Genomic DNA, 18,884 nt, shown 5'->3' on the forward strand with positions numbered 1-18,884 from the left:
GAATGCAGCAGGGGAACAGGAAACCTGATCTTCTCTCTGAGATATTGTACTGCCCTACAAATTTGTAAAAGTGGAAATACAATTTGGGTTGGTCTTTCACAGTCCAATCCATTTCCTATGTAGCTTGGAAGAATTTGGTAACATGGGAAGGGATAGGAGGGAGGAGGAGGAGGAGAGGGCAGGTTTGATCATTTGAATGTTTTTTCAGTTCAGTGGGGTTTACTCCTGTACAATCATGCTTAGGATAGGTTAAACTGACGAGGGGGACGGGGAGGGGAGAGGAGATTGGGTGTTGCTTTCCTTTCCAAAAGGAAAACATTGTGAACAGCATCATTCTTTTTTAGCATTTCCCCCACCTTTTTATTCTACAGCAGGCACATGTAGTCTCCCACCCAAATTTAAACCAAAGCTGTCCCTGGCCACATTCCCACCAGACCTTTATTTCACTTTAGACAGTCATGGCTTCCCCCAAAGAATCTTGGGAAGGGTGCTAAGAATTCATAGAGTGGCCCTATTCCCCTCACAGAGCTTCAATCAGAGCGGCTGACTGTTAAACCATTCTGGCCACTGGAGCTCTGTCAGGGGAATAGGAGTCTCTTCTCAGCACCTTCACAAACTATACTTTCCAGGATTCTTTGGGGGAAGCCATGACTGTCTAAAGTGAAATAAAGGTCTGTGTGTGGCCACCTGAATAGTCAAGCCCAACAGCTGTGAGCATGGCTCTTACGGAGTATGTCCAACACTACAATAGACTTCAGTGTTAAATTTCTTAAATTAATTAAAAATCAGCCATGCATTTTTTTTAACTTTTAAACTGCAGAAGGTGAAGGCCAGAGTATGGGACAAACTCAGTAATAGGATTACAGGTACTCTGTAAACGTGGCTGATTTTTAATTAATTTCAACAAATTATGAGACCGCTAACAGAAAAAATCCAATCCCCTATTTTTCCCCCTCTTGTTTTACACCTTGAACTCTTGATTCTCTCTGACTGTTTCTCCATGAAAACTTAGAGGGTTGTTAAGCAAGCGTTTCTGAGTTCAGGTCTATAAGTTTTGTAAGGTTTGGTTTTGAAATGAGCTTATGGGAAGCATCAGAATGGCATGGGGGGTATTTTCAATTTAACAATGTGGAATGCAAGAAATCCATGCTGGCTATAGTATACAGCCACTATAGTGGCTGTATAATAATCACATTAGATCTGGCACAAGTGATGAGATTTTCCTCCCTTTTTTTTGAAAACAATAAACTTATTACTGCTGTATTTTTACTTGACATTGTGTAGCATGTCACTTGCTTATACCATTTCTATTTAAAATGGAAAACTTTACAAGTGAAGAAATCCATAGCAGACATATTGCATAGGCATCTCTCTACCAAAGGACGCATGGTTACTGCTGCTTCTCAAAATGTCCCTAACCTCTTTATGATCTTATAAGACATATACAAATGTAATTTAGGAGAGTATCTGCTTTTTCAGTTTCTAGCAGGAAATGTATTATCTATTTGAGCTATATCAACTATCTTAATATTGTTGCTTCCTCCCTGCTAAAACAAGATAAGCAAAGCACATGTCTTGTTTCTGTTATTTGGGCTGATTGCAGGTGTTGCCCCCACTCACCATATGCTCAGAGGCACGTTACCAAATTCTTCCAAGGTACGCAGGAAGTGGATTGAAACCAACTCAAATTGCATTTGCATTTTTACAAATTTGTAGGGCAGTCCAATATCTCAGAGAGGAGGTCAGGTCTCCTGCTCCCCTGATACATTCACTTTAGCTGCCCAATTTCCCTGCTTTTTAAAGTTTGATGGAAATTAGAATCTGTTGGCTGTAGGTGCGTTCTTAAACTGCAAGGGTTTTTTTCCTATTTAGTGAATATAGGACAAAGTTTGCAAAGCAGAGGTCAGGAGGGGACATGTGCATACTATTAGGGCTTGGTTAAGTAGGCCCATAATTTTTTTAGCCCCTCTCCCCCAGCAAAGCCAGTCTACTATTCCTACCAGCGGACCACACAGTCCCCACCTTGCTGCTGCCTTGACTCCTCACCCTCCTGGTAAACAGCAGTGACACTGCTGCTAGGAGGATATTGCTGTGGCTCCGCCTCCCCAGGCGAGTTGTACCGGCTCTGTATGCTATCTAAGGTCATATTGGCACCTAAAGATGTCCACTAGATCATTTTTATTAGAAGGCAGTCTATTCATTTAGACTCAATGAGTGTAATGCTTTGTATTTTATTGGATGTTGTAACTGCTGCCCTTTGTAAATTGTATTGTTTTTATTGATGTATTTTTATATTTGTGCTTATTTATTTTTTTAAGCCGCCTTGAGGGCCTTTTGGCCAAAAGGCGGGGTAGAAATAAACAACAACAACAACAATAATAATAATAATTTTACCCAAAAGCTTGCTCCTCAATAAGCTGGTTGAGGATTGCAGTTTAAGGGAACAATCTTAAATGCACTTGGTAGGGAGTAAGCCCATTGAACACAGTGAGAGTTAATATGCATGGAATTGCACAGTTAAGTATGGAGTAATTATTCAAAGCTGTGTTGATGAAAAGTAGAATGATTGATTGCTGCTTTATAATATTTAGCCTTGAGTGTGATCGCTTGAACCCTGAGTTACAGTGCAAACCTATACAAGTGTATTCAGAAGTAGCGCCATTGAGTTCAATGGGGCTTACTCTCAGGAAAGTGGGTAGAGGATTACAACCCTTTAATATCACTGTTTTTTTGGTTAACAATAAGCTATTTTTGAAAATCGTGTGTGTATGTGTGTTTAAATCTATCCTGCCCTTCACTGTTACCAACTACAGGGTAGGTTACAAACATATAAAACCAAAACATATGTTCTCCTTAAATTTCATCCTAGGTGTGGCTGAAGTAATAGTTCTAGTTGGAGGACGTCAAATGATTGGGATGAATCAACGAGCCTTAACAGGAGTAACCTGCTTCAATCCTCAGAGCAACAAATGGTACCCACTGGCCAGCCTGCCTTTCTATGATCGGGAGTTTTTTAGTGTGGTGAGCGCTGGAGATAACATCTATCTCTCAGGTGAGCAGCAAGAATTGGAGAGAAGAAGAGCATTATCTGTTTGGAAACCAGTGTGACAGGCCAAACAAGGATGGAAGTATGCCAGCTTGCCAGAAAAGAGATACTTCCTTTTATCACTTTCTATTCCACTTCAGCTGAGATTTTCTTCTCAATGCATTTTGCACTTGTAACATGCACAGATAAGTTTAACACCCCATCAAGCATGCCAAGAGCTTCCCCTTGCTGTTGCAACACAATGTAAAACATTGACTGGACTGAATCTCAATGATGGGTTCCTATATCTCGAGTCGGTTTGACTGAGCTGTTGCATACCTGACCTACGCTTACCATATTTGCTTACAAGAAGGTTCACTCTTCTTCATTTTTGAAATCTCTTGTTGAAAATGAACTGTCAGCTTGTTTCTTAGTTCCAGTGAAACTGAACTCTTCTTTCAGACTTTTAACTGGAAGAGTTAATTAACCCAGTGCTTGACTCCCCCCCACACCTTTTTAAAGTACCTGGATAACTGATTAGTATGATATAAGTGGAGTGGGGTGGTCTGCGGAGAGTCCCAAGGGCCAGATAGGGAGGCCTTTAGGGCTGAATTTGGCCCCCGGGGCTGAGGATCCCTACTTGTGCTCTGAAGGATGAGCCAGCCCTTGACACGGTGTGGTGGGTCAGCCTCCACTTGTCATAACGCAAGATGGCGACACGATGGAGCGCCGACTTCAGTGTGCCCTCATCCAGCCCCCGCCTGCCTGCCTGCCTGCCAGTCCAGTGGGTGGCTTTGCCTTTCCTTGACTCTGGCGCAATGTGCCCTCGATCTCCCAGCCTTCTGACCTACACACACTGTGCTTTAAAGCCCTCTTGCATCACTTTGGCAGCCATGGCTTCCCCCAAAGAATCCTGGGAGTGTTATTTGTTAAGGGTGCTGGGAACCGCAGCTCTGTGTGTGCAGCTCTCAGCACCCTAGGTGGGCTATAGTTCCCATGGTTCTTTGAGGGGGAGCTGTGGCTGTTAAATAAGAGGGCTTTAAATGGATGGGGTGGATGGCCGGGATCTCTTCTCGATCGTCCCAGAGTGCAGGACACAGAATAATGGGCTCAAGTTGCAGGAAGCCATGTTTCGACTGAACATCAGGAAAAAAATCCTGTTAGAGGCATATGACAATGGAACCAATGACCTAGAGAGGTTGTGGGCTCTCCGACACTGGAGGCATTCAAGAGGCAGCTGGACAGCCATCTGTTGGGAATGCTTTGATTTGGATTCCTGCATGGAGCAGGGGGTTGGACTTGATGGCCTTACAGGCCCCTTCCACTGTTCTATGATTCTGCGATCTTACTTGCACATATAAAAATGATAGTAGTGGTTGTGTCCCTTAGAGGAAGTTCTTGCTTATTGTACTTTGTGCCTAGAACTCTGTCCATTTCAAGGGTCTTGGGAAGGGGCCCTCTATTTTCTTTTTCCAAGCAGTGTGACCCTTATGATTTCCAACTACAGCATACCTAGCTAGCTGCTTAGCTGCTTCATACCAGTTGGATATGTAACTGAATAGGCTGCAGGTTATTTATGAATACTGCCTGGGTATACTCCCATATGCAAATGTCCTGCCTAGCTTAACATCATGACAGGCTTTTAAAAAAAACCCTTTGGGATTCATAAATAAATGACACCAATCTGCATCATCTGAACAGATGCTTGCAGTTTCGGGTGATTTATTTTAATTAGTCAAGTGTCATTTGGAAGATCTTATATTGCAACATACTCCAAGAGCTATTTTTCTGCCAAGTCACTTTGATCCTTTCCCCTTTTCTACATACCGAGGGCAGGTGGCATGGAGTCTGGAGTCACACTCTCCGATGTCTGGTGTTACATGTCGCTACTTGATAACTGGAATCTCGTTTCCCGAATGACAGTACCCAGGTGTCGGCACAACAGCCTGGTGTATGATGGGAAAATTTATACCATTGGAGGCCTTGGAGTGGCAGGCAACGTTGATCATGTGGAGAGGTAAAGTTGCTCTACTAATACACAGTCCTTCTGAGCCAATTCACATGTAGTGTCCCAAGAAAACGCATCATTTCATGTTCTTTATGTGGAATTCTTTTTTTAAAAAATGCTCATAGTAACACATTGAACCACAACTTGGTGAAACACCTGAGTATTCACTAATAGGCAAAAAACCCTTGCGTTTTAAGAACGTACCTATAGCCAACAAATATTTCTATCAAACTTTAAAAATCAGGGAAATTGGGCAGCTATAGTGAATGCACCAGGGGAGCAGGAGACCTGACCTCCTCTCTGAGATATTGGACTGCCCTACAAGTTTGTCAAAATGTAAACACAATTTGGGTTGGTTTCTCGCAGTCTAATCCATTTTCTGTGTAGCTTGGAAGAATTTGGTTACATGTGCCTCTGAGGAGGAAGAGGGGGAAAGAGGGGATTGGAAGGGGATGGGGGAGGGGAAGGGAGAGGGGAAGGAAGGGGGAGGGAAGGGGCAAGAGGGAGGGGATAGAGGGGAGGGCAGGTTTGATCATTTGCAAGCTTTTTGAGTTCCGTGGGATGTACTCTTGTGCAGTCATGCTTAGAATAGATAAAACTGACCTGGGGGAGGGGCAGGTAGAGGAGGAGGGCAGGAAGGGGAGGGGTAGGGGAGTTGATTGGGTGGGTGGACCCTGGGCAAAGGGGAAGCCCTTTCCAAAGGAAAACATTGTGAACAGTATCATTCTTTTTCAGTTTCCCCCACCTTTTTATTCTACCTCAGGAACATGTAGCCTCCCACCCAAATTTAAACCAAAGCTGTCCCTGGCAACATCCACACCAGACCTTTATTTCACTTTAGACAGTCATGGCTTCTCCCAAAGAATCCTGGGAAGTGTAGTTAGTGAAGGGTGCTGAGAGTTGCTAGGAGATGCCCTATTCCCCTGACAGAGCGTTAATCACAGTGGCTGACTATTAAACCACTCTGGCCACTGGAGCTCTGTCAGTGGAATAGGAGTCTCCTCTCAGCACCCTTCACAAACTACACTTCCCAGGATTCGTTGTTCCTACAGCCATGACTGTCTCAAGTAAAATAAAGGTCTGGTGTGGGTGTGGCCCCTTGATTGGCCAAGCCAAGCAGCTGTGAGTCTGGCATTTAGAATACTGACAGTTGGTTCTTACTGAGCATGCCTGACATTATCATTGAGTTCGATGCTAAATTTCTTAAATTAATTAAAAATCAACCAGGCATTTTTAAAACTTTTAATCTGCAGAAGATGAAGGTCAGAGTATGGGGCAGGGGCAGTAATAGGATTACTGGTACTCTGTGAACATTGCTGATATTTAATTAATTTAAACAAATTCTGAGAACTCTGTCAGAATAAGTCCAAAAGGGGTCTGGTTTTTCTCTCTCTCTCTTTACACCTTGAACTCTCGATTCTCTCTGACTGTTTTGTGTATCACCATGAAAATTTACAGGGTTGTTAAGCAAGTGTTTCTGAGTTCAGGACTGTACGTTTTGTAAAGTTTTGTTTTGAAATGAGTGTATGGGAAGCATCAGAATGGCATGGGAGGTATTTACAACTTAACATTGTTGAATGCAAAAAATCAGTGCTGACTATAGTATGCAGCCGCTCTCATGGCTGTATAATAAGTGGTCTCACTAACTAATATAAATCTACTCTAAGCCTTACATTTCATCAGGCAGAGTTAAGTCATGTTGTTATTGTTGTTACTACCACCGTCATTACTGAATTTATGAAGTACTGTAGAATGTTCAAAATGCTTCCCGTACAACATCTCTAAGAGGTAGGCCAGTAATCCTAGCTAACCTGTTCTTCTGGGGCTTGGGGCTCTCAGGGGAAGTTGTAGGAATTAGCAGAGTGGTGTCAGACTGGGCAGATTCCAATGAGCCCTGCTGGCTGAGCTGTGGAAGGCATCTAAGCAAAGGACCAGAACTATCTGTAGGCTTAAGAAGGCTGGCAAGACCTTCCCTTCCGGTGGTTCTCTCTCCCCCACCCCACCCACTCCCCAAACAGGAGAGCTGTCTGAAATCCTTTAAAGGGCTGTAACCTATTCTGCATTCTGAGATTACTGTATATTATGTTGTGGCTAGTGTGTCCATCTAGCACTGAAGAGAGCCAGATGAAATTCCCCACTCTGCCATGAAACTCATTGGGTATTCTTGGGCCAGTCACTCAGCCTGACCTATCTCAGTGGGTTGTTGTGAGGATAAAAATCGGGTGGTGAATGTATGCTGCCTAGAGTTCCTTGAAGGAAAGGTGGGTTATAAATAAATATATAGTATGAAGAAGAAGAAGCTCATTCTTGTAACCACTCTGCTATACCAGCTCTCTTTCCTGAAGATCCCTCAGTCCTGGTTATCTATCTATCTATCTATCTATCTATCTATCTATCTATCTATCTATCTATCTATCTATCTATCTATCTATCTATCTATCTATCTATCTATCTGTCTATCTATCTACCTATCTACCTATCTACCTATCTATCTACCTATCTATCTACCTATCTATCTATCTATCTATCTATCTATCTATCTATCTATCTATCTATCTATCTATCTATCTATCTATCTATCTATCTATCTATCTATCTAATCTAATCTAATCTAATCTAATCTAATCTATTTTATCTAATATATCTATCTATTTCAGCACTGAAGTATGTCTCTGGCTCTGTTGGTATAAATGTTTTACTTAGTGAAAACCTGTTCCGCTTACTTATCTATCAGGAAAATAGGCTCTCCCCAAAATTGCAGCGCATCCCCCTCCTGCAGGGATGGGCATGTTGTTTTGATGGGGATTTCTTCAACTCTGCTGACACTTTCTATAGTATGATTTGTGAGAAGCAAGACCAGATAAGAGTGTATGGCTGGACTGAACCTGACATTCCCGTTGACCTGTGATTGCTTCCGTTTATTATGTACGATTAGACAGAAGCTTTTAAAAGGAGTCACAAAGTTGGTTTGTTTCTGTGACTCTCCCAACAATATTTTGTTGCCTTAGCTGTCTCAAAAAGAATTGTACAAACAGCCCTTGACCAGTAATACTTCAGGCTGAAGATCCTTTGGGAAAAAAGGAGAAAGCATACAGAAAAAAGGACAGTCCAGGACAAAGCTTTAAAATGTCACCCATCATGTGAGACATCCAAAGGGAAGACTATCCTGATGCAATACAGCATTATTTTTCCATGACTACTTTTCTGAAAACTGTACTCTGAATAATGTATAAGATAGTGAAGGTATGGTGTATAAACTCCAGATAATGATGGTGCAAAGGCTTTATAACAGAAATAAATTAAAGAAGCATTCAGTCATAAAGCTGTTAACCTAGACAGAGAGAAAATAAGAGGACAGGCCTAAATAAAATTGATGTGTGTTAAGATACAATTCAGGGGAGAGAGAGAGAGAGAGAGGTTGATAATACATAGACTCTTTTCCCCTTAGCAGGAGCTGCAAAGTTTTTTTTAAAAAAAAGCCTGTAACAATGAGACAGTGGAAAAAGAGAAGCACAAAATAACAGGAATAAGGACAAAGAGGTCTATGCTACCGTAACATTTGTTGTTCTTATTATTAGCTCCCAGCTTATGGAATAACTTGCCACCAGAGATCCGATGTTCCTCCTCACTCACGGTCTTTCGCCATCAGTTAAAAACATTTTTGTTTCTTCAAGCTTTTAAAGTTAACATTTAAATTGTTTATAACTACTGTATAATTGATTTTCTTAACTTAGGCTTATCTTTTAATTGTATACTGATTTGTATTAGACATTGTTTTATTTGTTCGCCGCTCTGAATTCTAAGAACTAGGGCGGGATATAAAATGCTTAAATAAATAAATAAATAAATTATCTTTTGTAATATACTGAAAATGTAATTCCCTCAATTTCTTCTGTTCAGACATAAGAAACATACTTATATTACAACTCAAGCGCAAGAGGGAGGTATCGGTAGACTTGGAGGAATCCCAAGGTTTGCAGAAATACAAGCAGTTTTTTCTTTAGTGGGGGGAGAGGAAAACTAATGGAGAACCCCTTCCCCCAAGAAAGGGAACGTCTGCAATCTCCACCTGAGAACTGAGACTACAAACTGACCTTAGAGGTTACAAGAAACTCCATACAGTACATATGTGGTCCACGTCTGTCTCCCATCCAGACACATCTATTCCTCCTTAACTATTGCATTGTAATTGCATCATATGCCCTCAGATTGTTCCCTGAGTGTACTTTTTCTGGTCCACAAGGGCATTAGAGGCTAGTTCCAAACCAGTACTAGCAACAGAGCCACTCTATGTGGCTGCCTTGCCATGGCAGTTGTGAGTGCAACTTATTTATTTATTAGATTTTTATACCGCCCAACTAGCAATAGCTCTCTGGGCGGTGTACAACAGAAAATACCAAATACATCTCATAAAAAGTGCATAATAAATATTACAAAAACGTATAAAGTGCAAAAATCAGATTACATCATTTTTTAAAATTTAAATTAAAACGCCATAGAAGAGCAGAAGAGCCAGTGTTACTAGCCTTAGTTATCTTGTTTCACAATGTCCACAACAAAAGCTTGAGGGAAATCCCACTTCCATTAAAATAATAATAAATACTATTACTGCTGCTGCTGCTACTACTACTATTATTAATAATATTTATTTATTTATTTGTTTGTTTATTATTTAACTTGGCTTCCAGCACATCCAGTGGTGTTTCAGCTCTGAGCCCTGTGGCATAAATAGCTGCTATGTGGCCACTTCTTTATGTAAGCTTGTCTGTTCAACAAGGCACAGAAGTGAGTTATCATAAGAAATAAATTGGGATTAGTGTCTGGCGCTTAATGTAAACTTGGACTGTTTGCTCTTTCCACACAAACACACGCAGCCCCCAAAAGGAGAGGAAATAATTCTTGGACCTACACCAGCAAGGCTTATGTTCAGACCTGAAAATGAAGATTTGGAAGAAATACAGAAACAGGATGGCCAAAAGCACTTTTGCTTGGGGAAGAGACTTTTGCAATGGCTTTTGTCCCTTTTTGTCTTAATGTGTTCCTTTGGAAGGAGAACAAAAGGGAAATGTTTGTAGGTCCACTTCTGGAAGTATTGCCAAATAAAATGGAGTCACAAGTACAAAAGGGATGATGATGCAAACATGGATTGAGAAGTAGAAGGTGGAGATAACAAGACTATGCAGAAGTCAGTGTTGGTGGAACAGTCCACCAGCACTGTTAAGAGGAAGCAGTTAAGGAGAAATGCCCTTACCTGACATGGAAGTCTATGTGATGCTGTCCAGAGGATTTCTAGCATTTGGCAAGGATGACCATAATCCATGTGGGACTAGTTTTGTCCCATTGAGAACTGTGAAACTGAGCAGTTGCCCTTTTTCACATCACACACCCTGGTGGGGTACCAATGGGACTCCCGCAGAGCTCTTAAAGGATGAGAAGCCCTGCCACTTTTGGAGTACTGCTTTTCTCACTCTGCAGGTGAAGTGAGATCACTGAATAAACAAAAATAATTATGCTTCGTATACATCCAAGGCAAGCAGAGAGGTGTAAAAGAAGACACCAGAATTAATTTGTTTGTTTGCTTCCAAAGCAAATCACCAGATGCAGAGGATTAGAGAGAAAACATTATGGGATGAACTCTGAAACTCAAACTTCGAAGCTCAGCATCCCAAAGACTTAATGGCATGATTTGGGGAACAGCAAAAGTATACCCGATGAGGGTCAGGGTGGTTCTAGATATGGAATGTTACATGTGTGGTGATGTTTTGGTGGGTGGCCTCTGTTGCCACATGTCTCCTTTAATTTGCTCTTCAACTGAGCACAACCTAGCCATTTTATTTATGGCAGCCCAAAGGCAAATCTGAATTTCAGCAACCTGGTTTAAAGGAACTGTCCTTTCATGGGGATGTAGTCAGCTAAGTCCTACTCAGAGTAGACCCATTGAAATTAATGAACCTAAGTTAGTCGTATCTATTAACTGAATGGATCTACTCTGAGTAGGACTAGCATTGAATACCACCCAAGATAGCCACATAGTACATGTGAGGGATTTCTTCTCAGATTGTAACCACAGAATATACATCGGACAAGAAGAAGGAGTGGGTTTTGCACACGTTCATTCTTGTGTAAGTCAAGTAAATGATCACTCTTGCTCAAGACCTCATCATCATCAATTATTATTATTAATAATAGTAGTAGTAGTAGTAGCAGCAGCAGTAATAGTATTTATTATTATTTTAATGGAAGTGGAATTTCCCTCAAGCTTTTGTTGTGGACATTGTGAAACAAGATAACTAAGGCTAGTAACATTTGCTCTTCTGCTCTTGCACACTTTCTGAGAATTAAAAAAAAGTGTGCATACACAGCTACAGAAACACCTGTGTGCATGCGCAGAATGGGAAAAGGTAGTAGAGGATGGGATAGGAGTGACTGAAGGGAAGAATAGAAAAACACAGCACAAATACATTCCATCAAGCTCCTCCCAGTGGTATGGACAGCAAGCAGTAGAATAGCAATAAATATCTATGACGGAAGAAAGAGGAATATATGGAAGCTAACATGCCAAATGCACACAGAAAAATTGGATCTTTGGACCCTTTTGTGATATGAGGCCAAACCACCCTCAGATTGTACCAGCTTCTAACCTCACTCACTCTGGCAGATTTAGGGGTAAGAGGTTGCCTGGCAAAATGAGCTTCCTTTGCTGTGCCCCCATCTATGTTTGTGGAGAGGGGCAAATATCTGAGAAATTTTCAACTCTCATGCCAGCTTGGTTATGGGTTGTTGTTATATCCTTGTACACATTTGTAGTATAGATTTGGGCATAAACGGTAGATGTGAAATTGCTATCTCCTAATGTAAATTTAGAAACCCTGTTTTTGGAACTAAACAGTATAACATGCAACCTGCCCCCCAAAGTATGCCATTTAGCCTACTTCCCACTTTGGTTCAAGGATTGTTTACTTGCTTTTTTGCTTGCTTGCTTTTCATGGCAAAGGCATTCTGTAAGATACAATTTTAGAATAGGTTGGAAACCTTCCTGTAAGTGTCTTTCACATGTTCACTTCCCTTATTTAATTAAAAATGTTCTTCCATTATGGATAGTCATGTTATCCTATTTGTAACTGCTTTTGAAATGAAGATCATGCAAATGTATTGACTACAGTTTAAAATATTAATAAGTGCTTCTTTGCCTTTCGTCTTTCTTTATTTCCTTCCTCTGGACCCCCTCTCCTCCCCTTTTTGACTCCAGGAGGTTAGAGGTACCATCTAAAATTTCATTAATAATAAAGGAGTCCATTACAAAAATAATCCTGAGTCAGGAATCATGAGTGCAAACAATTTTAATGTTTGTTAACTGCTATTTTCCAGTGGCATTTGTGTGTGTGTGTGTGTGAGAGAGAGAGAGAGAGACATAATTTATTTTGCAGTATACCACTCTAGCTATTATGTTCACAAATCTGCTATTTAACTGGATATGCTGCCATTCCATGGAAATATTGATGCCTAACAACCATATCATTTTTTACTGTCTCCTAGGCTCATTTTGCAGAAGTTATTTGGATCACTCCCATGTTAGCTTAAAAAATAGGTGTCTGAACTGGTGACATCGTCTAAAATGAATCTTCATCCATGGTCTATTAACTGTACATCTTTATGGTCAATGACTTAATTAAATCTGATATCAATGACCTTAGAACTAATTTAGCTCTCTAACACATATTCTTATCTCCTGCGCTACATGGGGAAATAGGTGCAATGGTGAAATCTCATTCCTGCTGCACCTTTCCCATCCGCATCTTCTGCATCCTGCAATAAAGTGTGGTAGCTTTGTCCACACAGTAAAAATTAAACAGAGGCAACTTGCAAATCCCCAGCATGCACGTTTAATGGCTAGTTAGCTGGGGCAAAGAGCTATCATGTTGCACTGTGTCTGAAAATCAGAAGATTTTCAAGCTAAACAGTTTGTGTTAACTCTTGCCTGACTCCAGTTGCCATTGGATATCACTGCACTCATTTGCAAGAATAATCTCACACTATTCTCATTAACAGAAATTAATTGGTAGAAGTCATCTTGACAAAAGCTATTTTGATTTATTTATTTATAGCCTGGGATGTAATTGGACTTAAGAGGCATATGTAGAGAATAGATTTTATTTTCCTCCCCCCACTTCCTTTGTCACTGTTTGCACTAAGAATGCAGAAGAGTATATTAACTGTGCTTCTATGTCTGTATGCTGCCCAGAGAACAATTGTTACAGGGTGTCTGCTGAACAGAGTAAAGAAAAATAATTAATTCATTAATGATATGAACCGCCATCTACTGGCTGCATTGTTATGAGGTTAGACCAAAGACATATTTGTAAAGCTGTTTTCCTGACTAGCAGTTGGTGTGTGCTGGTCATTGTAGCATCTAGGCTGATTCATATGTCTTTGTGTTTTAGGTATGACACAATCACCAATCAATGGGAGACGGTCGCTCCTTTGCCAAAGGCCGTGCATTCTGCAGCTGCCACCGTTTGTGGTGGGAAGATCTATGTGTTTGGCGGAGTAAATGAAGCTGGCCGTGCTGCTGGAGTCCTGCAGTCATATGTCCCTCAGACTAATGCATGGAGTTTTATAGAGTCTCCCATGATAGGTAAACAGATGAAATTTCAAAAGAGCAATGAGTATCATGATTCTGATTTGTTAACAACATAATAACAACCCTGCCAATAAGACCAAAGACCCATTTTGTTCAGCATCCTGTTCTCACAGCAACCAGCCAGATGCCTATGGGAAGCCTGAAGACAGGACCTGACCACAAAAACACTCTCCCCACTTGTGATTTCCAGCAACTCTTATTCAGAGGCATACTGCCTAATGCTGGAGGATAGTATGCAGCCATTATGACTAGTAGCTATTGATAGCCTTATTGTCCATTAATTTGTTTAACCTGATTTTAAAGCCATGCCATCATTATAGAGAGAATTCCGTAGTTTAGCTATGCACTGTCCAGAGTCTTCCAACATTTATCTTCCTTGGATGATCCTGGGTTCTAGTATTATGAGAATGAAAAGAAGAAAAAACCTCTCTTTCTCCACGCCGTGCATAATTTCATGCACCTCTATCGTGTCTCCTCTTACATGCCTTTTCTCTAAACTAAAAAGCCCCAAATGCAGAGCTTGGAAAAGTTACTTTTTTGAACTACAACTCCCATCAGCTCAATCCGGTGGCCATGCTGGCTGGGGCTGATGGGAGCTATAGTTTAAAAAATAACTTTTCCAAGCGCTGCCCAAATGTTATAATCTTTCTCAAAGGGGAATTGCTCTAGGCCATTGTTCATTTTGGTTGCCCTTTTCTGCATCTTTTCCAGCTCTACAGTATCCTTTTTGAGATGTGGTGACCAGAACTGTACCTAGTATTCCAAGAGTGGTTGCACCATGGATTTTCATAATGGCACTGGGACATGGACAGTTTTATTTGCAGTCCCTTTCCTGGCGATCCCTAACATAGAATTCACCTTTTCCACAGCAGCTACACACTGGGGCAACATTTTACAAAGGATGTCTTCAAAAGTTAATGTAATTACTGAAATCATAATTTTATAAGATTATCAATTAGTCAGGCTAATGAATTCATGTATACGGTAGCAGTGGAGATCCATGATGTTAGCAGTACATATTATCCCAGACTGCAGCTCACTTAGTGAAAGTGTTACTCCTATTAGTTATTCCCTAGAATTGGTTGGTTCCTAGTGGGAGAGGTGTAGAGAGCAAATTCAAGCCTATGATAAATGTCCACCTCTGGTCCTGTTTAGATGTTATATTTTCTCTCTTCCTTCCCACCCCAAATACTCAGACCTTTAAGCACAGTAATAGTGGGTACTCATACTTCCCTTTGTTTGAACATGGGAGCCTCCAGATTCTGTAGTATATGGAATCCTTGCTTTTTAGAATGCTTCCAAACATAATAACGTGATTTTTCCACGCAGGTGGGCTTCCACATTCAAATAATGTGGAAGGTCATGCTGTAGTGACTTTCTGCCCGCATTCCCCCAATGGCTGGATGAATCAGTCTTCAGAAAAGTACAGCCGTCTTATCTGTTGAGTTAAACAAACGTCCTTTATTTGGGTGCTGTGGAAGAAGCAATTTGTTACTTGTTTGTGTCATCGATTTGTGGGTGTAACATTGCCCTTTCTTGCTCTTTGGCTGCTCTTGTTGTTCAGCCTAACATGACATGACATGCATATGATTGTAGCATGAAACACCCAGCAGGAGGACATTAACCATTGGCAATCATGTTTATGTATTATAGCAGTGCAAACAAACCCACTTCCTAGCTCTTTCTGTCACATGCATACAGTGCTGCTGTTCATATAATCCACTGAGTGTACTCTGAGCAGACTGCAAAACTGAATGTATTATGCAAAAAAAAGGTGTTCCTGTTCCTTACCAAAATAATAAAAGAGCTCCAGAAGCCAGCAGTTCATTCCCTGTGCTCGTTATAGTGTCTAACAGTTGTCAGCCCATACAAGCTTGAAAAACTCATCCCCGTCTATCCCAAAGTACATTGCAGATTTGCAAATAAATAGCTTTATGCCCTAACAAAAATATGTAAAAACTACAGATAATGAAAAGGTATTTATGCTTCCTTGGAATAAAAGTAGCTAATTAGCTAATGTTTGTACAATACACAGAAGAAGGAGAACATTACAGTGAAGCTGTTGTTTTGCCTAAAGATGATTAATAGAAGCTGATTAGCATTTTTTTTTTTTAAAAAAGAGATGGAATACATAGATTCAATACAAATCTTCAGAAATTGATCAGACTCTTGTAAAGGCGAGGATAAAATGCTTTCCACTAGAAATAGATTATTACAATTAAAAACAGAACCTCAAGCTAGGAGATTATTGGGGTCGGGGATATACGTTGAAGTGAAAGGCAGGCTGGGGACACGGGTGCCCTTCACAAACGCTCTGCACTAGTTTTGAATGCTTCTTGGAGTTGGCCAAGTGGCTTAGGTTCCCTTTCAAATGCAGGTGGCCATTTTACCTGAAAGACACCTTTTATTTTGGCAGACTTTTTGCTTTCCTCAGGTTTATATCTTGGAGACATGATGGCATTCTATAGGGCTAAATGGGTCTGCTTCCTCCTTTTTGCATTAGATGTGCCTGTATCTGAGCCCTGGACTGGAATATTAAATTCACTTGAGCAGTCTGTTCCTTTTTGCTATTGAAGCCTGTTGGCTTATTGTTTTCATGTGGTGTGAAATGAACCCAAGTTGATCTTTGAACATGTGTCCAATTTCCAGTGCGGCTGTGCAGCATTCTCTTAGAATCTTTTTGAGTACAGCAGGGCTTCGCTTTCCGGCGCTTTGCTTCTCGGTGCTTCGTTAATGTGGCGGTTTTGAGTTGTATCCATGTTCCATATATTCGGCTCTTGTTCCGTTTTTGTGATGGAAAATTGCCAGAATACAGAGACGGGTGAGTGCACAAATTGATGGCGCCTGACGCCCTTCTCGGACTCAGCTATTGAGCGCTTCGTCAGAGCTTAGAAATGTTCCTTTTATAAACTACAGTTGGGCTGATGGGAGTTGTAGTTAAAAAAAAACCATTTCCAAGCTCTGACGATGCGCTCAGCAGCTGAGTGCAAGAAGGGTGTCCGGCACCATTTTATTGTCGAGGGAGACAGTGGAGGGCGAGCGAGCGCGTGAGTGAACAGGCAGGGAGGAGAGTGAGTGGGCAAGGGGGGACGAGCGAGGGAGGTGGCAGAGAGCGAGCAAGCAAACAGGCAGGGGGGAGGGTGAGCGGGCAAAGGGGGACGAGTGAGGGAGGTGGCGGAGGGTGAGCAAGCAGGCACGGGCGGGCAGCTCCCTCCCTGCGATCTGCGGCAGGAAGCCTGCCGCAGAAGGGGAACACTGCTCCCCCACCATAACGAGGGCGAGTGAGCGAGCAAGCGGGAGGGAGAGGGCAATGCACAGAAAAGCAGAACATCGATCAGCTGTTGTGCAGGGAGCTTCAGGAGCCAAGGGCTGTCAACTGGAGCTGCCTGCACTACAGCTGATCGATGTTCCGCTTTTCGGCAGTTTGCAGTTTTCACTTTTCGGTGGGGGTCTGGTCCCCAACCTGCCGTATAAGTGGGGCCCTACTGTATACAGTGACTTACAATTCAGAGACACATTGAAACACAGGGGTGAACTTCATCATGAGAGTATTCTGGTGGTGTTTTAGATGTAAACCAAAGACACGAATATTGCCTGGAGGGTGGGGTTCAGCAGATTGATATTGATGCACTGTGTATATTTTTGTAGTATTGGAAATGAAATTTTAGAAGTGTTTAATCATTGTAAGGATTGCATTATTATGTTGTATACCAGTCTGCATAAAACTGAAGTACTGCTCGTGGGAGACAAGGGAAGATTGGGAGACATCGACCTGATATTTAATGGGGTACAATTGCCCCTGAAAAATCAGGTCCGCAGTCTTGGGGTGATTCTTGATTCCGAGCTGTCTGTGGAGGCCCAAGTTTCATCGGTGTGCCGAGCAGCTTGGGGTCAACTGCGCCTCGTTCGAAGGCTGCAACCCTATCTTCCTGTTCACCAGCTCCCACTTGTAGTGCACGCTCTGGTCACCTCTCGTTTAGACTACTGCAATGCGCTCTACGTGGGGCTACCCTTGAAAACAGTCCGGAAACTACAGCTGGTACAAAATACGGCGGCTCGTTTACTCACGAATAGCCGCCGATACGATCATATTACTCCAATGCTTTACAATCTCCACTGGCTTCCAGTTATTTTCCGGGCTCAATTCAAGGTGTTGGTATTAACCTTTAAAGCCCTATACGGTTTGGGCCCAGTATATCTGACGGAGCGCCTCCACCGTCATAAATTGTGCCGCCCTACGAGATCTGCCACACAGGACCTGCTCTCAGTCCCGCCAACTAAAGTGGCTAGGTTGGTGAAGACTCGGGAGAGACCTTTCTCTGTGGCGGCCCCCTCGATCTGGAACTCCCTCCCAATAGATCTTCGACATGCCCCTTCCCTAGAAATATTTCGCCGGGGCCTGAAGACTTGGCTCTTTAACCAGGCCTTTACAACCTCTGAGACTTCTAGGGTAAATTAGCCTTGTATTGAAATGCTGATAATTTATTATACTGAACTTGTATGTAATGTATTGACTATATCTTATTTATTGTATTTTATCATATTTTACTGTAAGCCGCCTAGAGTGGCCATTGGCCAGATAGGCGGCCTATAAATTAAAGTTTATTATTATTATTATTATTATTATTATTATTGGAAGGGTGGTATAAGCAAATATAATAATAGTAATAATAATAGTTAGAGTACTGAATTTTTACAGGGTAGACCACCATTTCCCCTTAACCACAGAAGCCACTGGATGACCTTGAACTATTCACTCTCTCCATCTGACCAACCTATATAGAGCAGTTGTGATGATTGAAGGGAGTGAGCTTTTTGGAGAAAGGATACCATTTTAAAATTGCAGCTGAAAAAATGTTTGATTAGTCCTGTGTTGCACTTGGAGAAACTAGAAATATTTTAAGGATGTTCCATATAGCAAAGTTTGGGTGAATCAGCAGTAGTAGTCTGAAAATGCTGGCTGAGATCTTGGACTAACTGGCAACCCAAAGCAAGAGAAAAGCATGTATCTCTACAACTTGAGGTAGGAGCCATTGTCTTTAACTGAGAACTATTAATAAATTGATACATGTCACATAAGCCAGTGAATGAATCATTTATAAGTCTTTCTTCACAACCAACAACTGTTGGGCCTCGGTTGTTGCTAGCAATAAGTTTATAATTCATTCTCTATATCTATTTAATCAGTAAACCTAAGACATGTGCCAGCA

At 41.6% G+C, this 18,884-nt stretch overlaps 1 protein-coding gene across 9 annotated transcripts in view; it reads left to right on the forward strand.

Annotated features, from left to right (window-relative positions):
* The window catches only part of KLHL29 (kelch like family member 29), a 616,221-nt gene that overhangs the window by 563,165 nt on the left and 34,172 nt on the right, over window positions 1-18,884 (forward strand). For all 9 annotated transcript variants that reach the window (XM_061622707.1, XM_061622698.1, XM_061622704.1 and 6 more), the window contains 3 exons: window positions 2,870-3,052; window positions 4,862-5,042; window positions 13,475-13,668. In XM_061622707.1, coding sequence (XP_061478691.1) covers window positions 2,870-3,052; window positions 4,862-5,042; window positions 13,475-13,668 — 558 coding nt within the window. The remainder of the gene's footprint in view (window positions 1-2,869; window positions 3,053-4,861; window positions 5,043-13,474; window positions 13,669-18,884) is intronic.

Source organism: Rhineura floridana, chromosome 4, assembly GCF_030035675.1.
Source record: "Rhineura floridana isolate rRhiFlo1 chromosome 4, rRhiFlo1.hap2, whole genome shotgun sequence".
NCBI classification, from domain to species: Eukaryota; Metazoa; Chordata; class Lepidosauria; order Squamata; family Rhineuridae; genus Rhineura; species Rhineura floridana.